At 45.0% G+C, this 9,429-nt stretch overlaps 1 protein-coding gene across 1 annotated transcript; it reads right to left on the bottom strand.

The window, feature by feature from the left end:
• Positions 1–523: 523 nt before the first annotated feature.
• Positions 524–7,311, bottom strand: KCTD21 (potassium channel tetramerization domain containing 21). Its single transcript, XM_016196342.2, has 2 exons — positions 7,241–7,311; positions 524–1,683 (listed from the first exon to the last, which is right to left on the bottom strand). The coding sequence occupies exon 2, from the start codon at positions 1,651–1,653 to the stop codon at positions 871–873; it is 783 nt and encodes a 260-aa protein (XP_016051828.1). The 5' UTR covers positions 1,654–1,683; positions 7,241–7,311; the 3' UTR covers positions 524–870.
• Positions 7,312–9,429: the final 2,118 nt, after the last annotated feature.

Here is a 9,429-nt window from a genome sequence, read left to right as displayed (position 1 = left end):
GGGGTGAGGGAGGACTAGGTGTTGAATTATTTTCCAACCCTGAGAGTCCATAATATATTTGTTTAAAATGACTTGTTCCAATGATACCTCAAATTCTTGGGGAAAGGATTACAAAAGTCAGGTAACAGGCCACAGTATGAGGTGCCTTTCATTGCACTGGCTGCAGATTTTCAAGCCTTCAAAGGGACAGCAGCCTATTTCTGAAGCCAGAAATCTCCAAATGCTTAGAGTTGATCCAGTCAAAAGGGATATCCCCATCTTCTGAACCCTGCTTGGATGCTCACTCCTCTAGGCCATGCCACAGCTCACATCTCTTCCCCAGCAGGGGCCAATACAGCTTTGAGAACATACTGCTTTTCCAAGCCAGTCAAACATGGTTGCCCTCAGGCAAACAAATCCTTGGGCTGCATCCTTGGGACGAGTAGCAAGAACTGAAGGGAGCATCTTGTTCTCACCTCATCCCCTTCACCAGGGGGCTCTTATTCAAATGGGTAAGTGAGGCACTGCCTAGTGGTATAGAGATGGAGTCCATGCCATAAATGATGCTCCTCTGTCTTGCCAGAAAGTCCTCCTGTGCCCTCCTTTAGGACATATCAGCAGACTCTTCGCTTGTCATAACAGACTGCCCATCTCCAGCTCAAAATGGCAAGAAAAAAGGTGGCTCTGTTGAGAGGACACATGGATTCCTATAGGTGGACTGCATCATGGGGGAATCAAGTCCTGCTACATGATTAATACAGATTAGTAGAGTGCCCTGCCTCACACTACTGGTGAGACACTCTTTAAGATCTTAGCTGACATGGAGCTTCTTGGGAACCCCTTTCCATTGCGGTTGGGGTCCTTTTACCTATAAATGTGGTTGTGGTCCTTTTACCTGTACCGTATTAATCGAATAATCTTATTGTTCATAAAATCCAGAGCATGTGGGTGAGAGGAATCGATACAGAAGCCGTCACTTAGAGCGATTTTCAGCACCTCCTCCACGAAGACCTGGAAGCTATTGATCTGCTTGTTGGCTGGCACCACCCAGAGCCTCTTGAGGTTCTGCTTGGTGTATTCCTCCTCTGGGAGGCCGTCCACATTGGCCACCCAGTCCAGAGTCAGGTGGTTGGGGTCCTGCAAGTGGCTGGTGATGGAGGAGAGATTGCCATTAGAGCAGTAGAAGAGCTTGGAGCCGAGGAGCTTGAGGAAGAGGCAGGAGGTGCTGAAGATGTTGGCATTGAAGACCTCCATGCTGGAAGAGGAGAGGCTGTAGATCTGGGGTGCCTCACGCACGGTGAAGTGGACCGTCTGCACATGCTGATTCAGCGTGATATTGAGCATGGCATTCTTCTCTGCCTTGGAGAGCTCCACCTCCTTCTCCTGCAGTGCCTCAATCAGGGGCTGAACCTGGTAGAAGTCAGCCTCCCTGCGGAGCAGACCCATCTCCTGGAAGTCCTCTGGTAAGTCCAGGTGGGAGGTCCGCAGGAAGTTGAGGATGTAGCGGAACACTTTGCCGTCACGGTCAATGAAGCAGTTGCCCTGGCTGTCCCTCTTGGTGGGCATCTTCCCGCTGAACATGGCACCTAGCATGGAGTCAGGGAAGCTGGTCAAGGTTGCCAGTGAGGTTGTGTAGAGCTTTCCCCCGACATTCAGTGTGATGGGGTCAGACATGGCAGGAGGTTGGGGTGCTGGGAAGTAATCCTAGAGAGGGAGAAAAGTGAGAAATGACAGTCACCCAACCACAGCTGGTATCTTAGTCTGTTGGAGCTGGTATAGCAGAATACCACAGACTGAATGGCTTAGTAACATTTGTTTCTCACAGCTCTGGAGGCTGGAAATCCAAAATCAAGGTGTGGGCAGATTTGATGTCTTCCTGCTGTGTCCTCATATGACAGAAGGGGCAAAAGAGGTCTCTGGAGTCTCTTTTATAAGGGTACTAATCCTGTTCTCTACCCTCATGACCTTATCAGCCCCCAAAGGTCCTTACTTCCTTATACCATCACATTGGAGGTTAGCATTTCAACATGAATTTCTGGTGACACATAGACTCAGTCCATAACATCTGGGTAGTCACAGTTCTTAACTCATTGTAGATCAAGCCTATGGTCCTTGAGATCAAAATGAATTAATATTTAATGAACAAATGGATGGGTAATAATTGCCACACTGTCTAAAGCACATTAAGTTCACTAGGGAGTTAAAAAAAAAAAAAAGAAGAAAAGGAAAAAATGAAGCCTGGGTCATACCTTCCAGAGATTGTTTTAATTGGTCAGGAATGTGGACCCAGCATTGGTATTTTTGAAAAAGTGCCCTCAGTAATTATAAATGTTCAGTTAGGACAGAGAACCACTGGCCCAAGGAAAGAGAGGAAATGTGCCAGAACTGAATGCTACGTTACCTCTCTTACATTTGCTTACATAATGGTCATATATCTTTTGACACAGACAATACCACCATCCATCTATCTTGTGCAATTGAGCAAAACCGTGCCTGGATTCATTCCCCACATTCAGACAGCCGAAGGGCCATACCAGGATTCAAACCCAGGCCCCTTTATATGAGAGAGAAAACTGTAAATGCTTACTAGCCAAAGACTGGTACAGTCTAAGTACAGTACTTAACAAATGCTCTGAGATTTATACACCAAGCCTAGCATTCCTTCTGCCGTACCAATGTTGTCTTCTTGTTTAATTATTTTTCTGTCTCAAAAAATTTACAACAAATGGCTGTGATTAGTGTCATTTCCATCAATCTACCAGGCTCACAATGGTTCATTCAGTCTTTTGGACTCTAAATGACACCCTTTTCTGGACTCATTCTCCTGTAACAATTTGCCTTGCCATGAAGATGCTCTTGGCTCCTGGTGGCTGCCCTTTCCTGTCATGATGGCACCCCAGCCTCCTCTGAAACTTTCTTGGAGGTCAGTGCAAATGTGGAGCTTGCCACAAAGCACCCTTTCTTTACCTACTCTTTAACAGAGCCTCCCTGCCCTACTGATCTCATAGCCTCCAGTCCGGCATCTCCTTCAACCTGAACTCTTGCATTCTAAACCTTCTCTTTAAGGTTTTAGAAAGCAGGGGATGAACTGTCTCTGTTTCTAACATGATACTTTCCCAAGAGCCAGCCTATGGGACATATTCAGCAGTTTTTCCCTGAGGCTGGGTGTGGGCAGCACAGAGAGGAATTGACCCCAGTGCTGACCTTGAGAAAAGCCCAGGCTGGCGGGGAAGACTGAGAGGAGTCAGTGAGGGTGTAGTGCCAGGGGAGATGTACTAGGCACTGTGAGAGTAGGTCAGGAATGAATGCTTGGCATGCTTGCTATCCAGATGGAAAAACAGGGAGGTCCGAGGAAGGACTTCCCCAATATTACCCAGGAAGGGTGGCGAGTAGACTAGAGTACTTCTCACTACATGTCTGCCTTCTAAGGAGGCTGTACTGAGACCCAGTTATTCCAGGTGATAGAGACCCGCCACCCTGAGGATGGAGTTGATGTTTGGCTGCCCTACCCAACTGTCTGGGTGGGTCCCCTCATGATTCCATCCCCATCTAATGAGGCACTTTGATACAGCAGAAAGGCATTAGCCATCTGGAGTGCCTGAAGAGAAACAAGCTGACGATGAAGTTATAAATCGTCAGCAGCAGCCTGAAGCAGATGGGCTGTGAGACAGTGGGGAGATCCAACAGAGAGGGTTGGGGTGAGGAAGGGACAGCTTTTGTATGGAGACATGCAGCTGGGGAAGATGCTTGGTCTTGGGGCTGAGTCTGGCCAGTTCTCTCCAGAGGGCCCAGGTAGGGCCCTGGGATAAGCCATCCCCTTCCTCATTCCAGAACCTCCTTTTCTTTCTAGATAGTAGTTTGCATATTCTAGTTTTCAGTCCCTCTCTCTCCTTAATTTAAGGCCCAGGCTCTGAACTGGTGTCAGAGAGGTTGGACTGTCTTTCATGACAGTTCTGTGGGCCACAGACCCCATATCTCTGTGCATTAGTGCTGAAGAGCTCAGCACTGGGGGTGGAGAAGACAGTTAAGAGCCACAAGACATACGTGGGTGGGCACCCAAACTACTATTTTCCTTGCAAAAGCAGCAGAGTATCTGCCTTCCTGTCCCTGGCCCTTGCTCTCTCCCCCACCCCCCAGCTGTGGGTTGGAAGGCAGTCTCCTCGGGTGCTCTCTGTGGTATTCTCTCTATATCCATGAGTCCCAGAGCCTAGTCCATCAAGCCCCTATTTTCTAGTGGCAGCACCACGGTGTTCACCATCATAAATGCTCAGGCCCCATTGTGAAAGGCACAATGACACAAGGGGAGCAGGAACTGGCACCTCTACGAGGCTGAGGAGCTTCATGAGTATGGCAGAGAGTTTGTGGTCAGGTGGGGATGAACTAACATCACTGAGCTACAGCTCTGGCTTTTACCCAGCTGCCTCCTGGACATCTCCACCTGAATATACTGCAGGTACCAGAAGCCTAACACAGAATTCCTCTTTCCCCAAACCTGCTGTAAACTCTTCTCAGCCACCCAGCTGTCTGAGCCCAAGAGCCAGGAAGCAGTACTGACTTCTCATCCCTAAAATTTTTTATGACTCTCATCCTTGAACCCATCCCTCTAGCTATTCTTGGAGCTCAGGCCTCATCCCCACTCCCCCTTTATCCTCACTTGGCTCTTTCAGTCCATCTTCCATTTTAGTCTGCAGACTGATCTTCTTGAAGCACTACTGCTTGCCTAAGACACCTCGCTTTTCCAGTCTCACCTCTAACCCTCCCCTTCCCCCAACTCTATGCTCTGTCACTCCAGGCACCACAGCACACCCCTCACACTGTCACCTGCCTTGCCTTTGCTCTCCTTACACCCCCCTTCTCCACTTTCTCTGTTGTCAATCTTTAAGGCTCTGCCTATGAGTCACTGCCTGTTTGTAAGGCTGTCCCCAAATCTCCAGTAGGTTAATAGCTCTCCTCTTGGGGCTTCCAGATTCCTAGAACAACCCTCTCCAGCTGTGCCCACCGTTCCATCATGTTATGATCTGTTTTGCACATGGCCCTCCTTCCCAGCTTTTTCAAGATGTAGATCACTGGACATCTATTATGTAATAAAAGGACCTTAACCTATACCTTGCATCATATACAAACAACTCAAAATAGATAATGGACCTAAATGTAAAATCATTTTAAAACTATTAAACTTCTAGGAGAAAATCTTTGTGATTTTTGGGTTAGGCAAAGATTTCTTAGATAGGACCCAAAAGGCATAAACCATAAAAAAATTGACAGATTGGACTTTATCCAAATGAAAATCTCTTCAAAAGACACTGTTAAGAAAATGAAAATAAGACAAAGACTGGGAGAAAATATTTGCAAAACACATATCTGATAAAGGATTGTTAACTAGAATATATAAAGAATTCTCAAAACTCAATAAGAAGAAAACAGACAACCCAGTTTTTAAAATGGGTAAAAGAGCTGAACAAACACTTCAACAAAGAAGATACATAGATGATAAATACATGAAAAGATGCCCAACATCATTGGTCATTAGAGACATGAAGATTAAAACCTCAATTAGAAACTACTACATATCTATTAAAATGGCTCAAATAAGAAATATGACAATACCAAATTTTGGTGAGTACACAGAGCAACAGAAGCCCTAAGACAGTGCTGCTGAGAACACAAAATGGAACAACCACTGTGGGAAATAGTTTGGCACAGAGCTCTTACGTGACCCAGGAATCCCACTCCTAGTTATTTATCCCAAAGAAATGAAAACATATGGCCACGCAAAAACCTGTATGAGAATGATTATAGCAACTTTATTCATAATTGCCCAACCTGGGAACAAGTAAGATGTAAATGGATAAACAAATTGTGGTACATCCATACAATGGAATATGACTCGGCAATATAAAAGAACTAGCTACTGACACACACCACAATATAGAAGAATCTCAAAAGCATTATTTATGTCAAGTGAAAAAAACCAGCCTCAAAAGGTTACATGGTGTGTGATTCTATTTATATAACATTCTGGAAAAGGCAAAACTACAGAGACAGAAATCAGATCAGTGGTTTCTAGGGGCTAGGTTGGAGAGAAGACTGGCTATGTAAATGTGGTTACCAAACACAAGGGGTTCACTGCTTGGGATGTTCCATTTAAGAACTAGATGTGGTAGTTAGGTAGTTTTTTTCTTGTAGCAAGTAAAGGAGATTGGGGATTCACATTCGAAGTTCTTTCTCCCCAAAGGGAGGCTGAGTCATTGATTAGATATACTATTTGGTTAGTTATATGTTGATTTCTTCTTTGCAGTTAGCTAAACTTATCCTGTTGGGTTAGGGTCAAACTCCTTTGGTTACAGCTGCATCTGCAAAATATACTGTGTGGCATTTTAACATTGAGCAAGAATAGCATTTAGTAAGAACTGCCCAGACCTTGATACCCTTGTTCTATCTAACAGCATGAGGCAACATTTTGGAATGATGGAAATAGTCTATGTCTTGATGTAGTAGTGGCCAAATGACTGTATAAAGATTATAAAAATTTGCCCAGTCAGGTGTGGCTCAGTGGTTGAGCATCGACTTAGGGTCCAGGAGATCACGGTTCGATTCCCAGTTGGGGCACATGCCCGAGTTTTGGGGTCGATCCCCAGCAGGGAGCGTGCAGGAGGCAGCGATCAATGACTCTCTCATCACTGATGTTTCTATCTCTCTCTCTCCCTCTCCCTTCCTCTCTCTGAAATCAATATATATATTTTTAAAAATTATAAAAATTCATATAACTATATATCTTAAAAAGGTGAATTTTACTGTATATAAATTATGCCTTAGTAAACTTGAAAAAAATCAAGATTGTGATTGTGTCATGAAATCCATATAGTGGGTTATGACCAGTTATATACATATATTGTTGTGAAACTTTGGTTTTAGTGTGTGTGTGTGTGTGTGTGTGTGTGTGAACTAGATTGTGATATAAGGTGTATCTGCATACTTTGGGTTGTGATAAAAATTGTTTTTGAAAACTACTGCCTAGTTGTGATCTTGACATCACATCTCATGTGTTTGTATATGCACTGCCTAGCACAGAGTAGGTGCTGGTAGCATTATGGTGGTGGGGGTGGTGCAGCAGGGAGGCCCTGAGAAGGGAGGAATGAATATTTACTGAGGGTTTTACTACATTCAAGACCTTTATGCCCTAGCCAGTTTGGCTCAGTGGTTAGAGCCTCGGCCCTCAGACTGAAGGGTGCTGGGTTTGATTCCAATCAAGGACACATACCTCAATTGCAGGCTCGATCCCCAGCCCTGGTTGGGGCCAGTGCAGGAGGCAATCAATAAATGTGTCTCTCTCACATTGATGTTTCTCTCTCCCACCTCCACTCTCTCTGAAAAGCAATGGAAAAAATAATAGGTGAGGATTAAAAAAAAAAAAGACCTTTACACTTATCAGCCCATTTAATTCTTATAGCCATCCTACAATGTACACATCATTCTCCCTGTTGGCAGATGGGAAACAGAGACTCAGAAAGACTGGTGACTTGCTCTTCCCCTTGCACAGGCCACTGAGTTATAGCAGCAAAAGGTTGTAATAGCTTTAACCAGTTTGAGAATCCCTGAAGCAGCCTTTTAAAATTCTGCTCTGCAGCCCTGGCCGGTGTGGCTCAGTTGGTGGGAGCGTCGTCCCACCTGATGAAAGGTCATGGGCTTGATGCCCAGTTGGGGCACGTGCCTAGGTTGCAGGTTCAATCCCTGGCCCTGGTCTGGGCACATGTGGGAAGCAACAGGTCAATGTTTCTAACATCGATGTTTCTCTTTCTCTCTCCTTTCCCCTCTCTAAAAGTCAATGAAAACGTCCTTGGGTGAGGATTAACAATAAATAAAAATAAAATACTGCTCTGCAGCTTGCTTGGCAAGACAACAGCTACCACTTGCTGAATACACACCTGTTTTTACAATGCAAGGGGCCTCATGTAACATTTGATAGCTATTTATTTATTTATTATTTATTTTTTAATCCTCACCAAGGGTATTTTTTCCATTGCTTTTCAGAGACAGTGAAAGGGACAGAGAGAGAAACATGCGCAAGAGAGACATAAATTGGTTGCCTCCCACACACATCCCAACTGGGGCCAGGGATCAAGCCTGCAACCGAGGTACATGCCCTTGACCAAAATTGAACCTGGAGTCCTTCAATCTGTGGGCTGATGCTCTAACCACTGAGCCAAACAGGCTAGGGCGTATTTTATTTATTTTGAATTAAAATATGTTGAAAAGTACAGAGAATATTATTGTGCTAAATGCTTTACATGCGCTCCTTCATTTGATGTCTTCACAAATACCCTGTGAGACAGATACTATAATTTCCTTTTTACAGATGAGGAAAGGTTTAGTCAATGGAGGAGCTGAGATCTGAATCCAGGTCTGTGTGAGCCCAACACTTCTGATTGTTTCCCCTTCCCACCTTGGGGCCCCAATGTGAGTGAGACATGCACACTCCCCTATTCTCTGTCTAGGCCAGACTGGGGTAGGATCCCTTGACAACTAGTCCACTGCCAGCTTGGGGCTCTACCCACTCACATCTGAGGACATGGGGACAGGATCTCAGGATGGCCCAGAGCTTCTCCACAGCTGACATAGGGCAAGTCCACTGAGAATTTAAACTCTTCTATTGCAAAGACAACTCATGACGTCTAATGACAAAGCAGGAAAACACAAAAAGCCAGGTTTATAAAAGTCAGTTTAGAAAAGATAAAAGAAAATGCAAACTCAACCAGGAAGTAGGAGATAAAGAAATCCCACCACTGTGTTTGAAGGAATAGTTTTCTTAAGCTGGAGACTTTCCAAATCTGCCTCTCAACTTGAAAAGAACCAAGAAAAAGATCAGCCCATCCCCCTCTCTGAGAAGACCACTGGTGTCAAACCAGGGAATTGTGCAATGCTGATCATCAGACCATCTGGCCTGGCAGGAAAAGCCAGGGGGCCTGGGATCTTGGAGTTGAGGCTGGAATTCTTGCCTCCATGAGAGAGTCTGTGGCCCAAATGAGAGGGGGTCTTAAGCCCATCCTGGTACCACATGTGTAGGGCCTGAAAATCACCTGGTGCAACCTTTAATTGTGACACAAAATAAAATTCTTTAAGAGATATCCTATAAGGAAGGGCAGCCAAGACACTGCCCTAAAGAGTCCTACTTTAAAACTATGTCCTGGTCCCCATGGTCCCCACAGGCCTCATGAGGGACACAGCTTATGCTTGAGGGGTACTTACCATATACCATACCTCTATTAGATACATTATACATATTGACTTATTTAAGCCCCAAACGAGGAGAGTATTATCTCTTTTACAAATGGGAACCTGAGGCTCAGAGAAGTTAAGTAACTGGCCCAAAGCAGGGCAGAGCCTGGATTCAAGCCTAAGCTTGACTGCAAAGTCTGTGCTCTGAGTGACAATACACTCCTCTGGGCATTC

This window comes from Miniopterus natalensis, chromosome 11 (genome assembly GCF_054644295.1).
Source record: "Miniopterus natalensis isolate mMinNat1 chromosome 11, mMinNat1.hap1, whole genome shotgun sequence".
NCBI classification, from domain to species: Eukaryota; Metazoa; Chordata; class Mammalia; order Chiroptera; family Miniopteridae; genus Miniopterus; species Miniopterus natalensis.
This window is presented reverse-complemented; position numbering and strand designations above follow the sequence as displayed.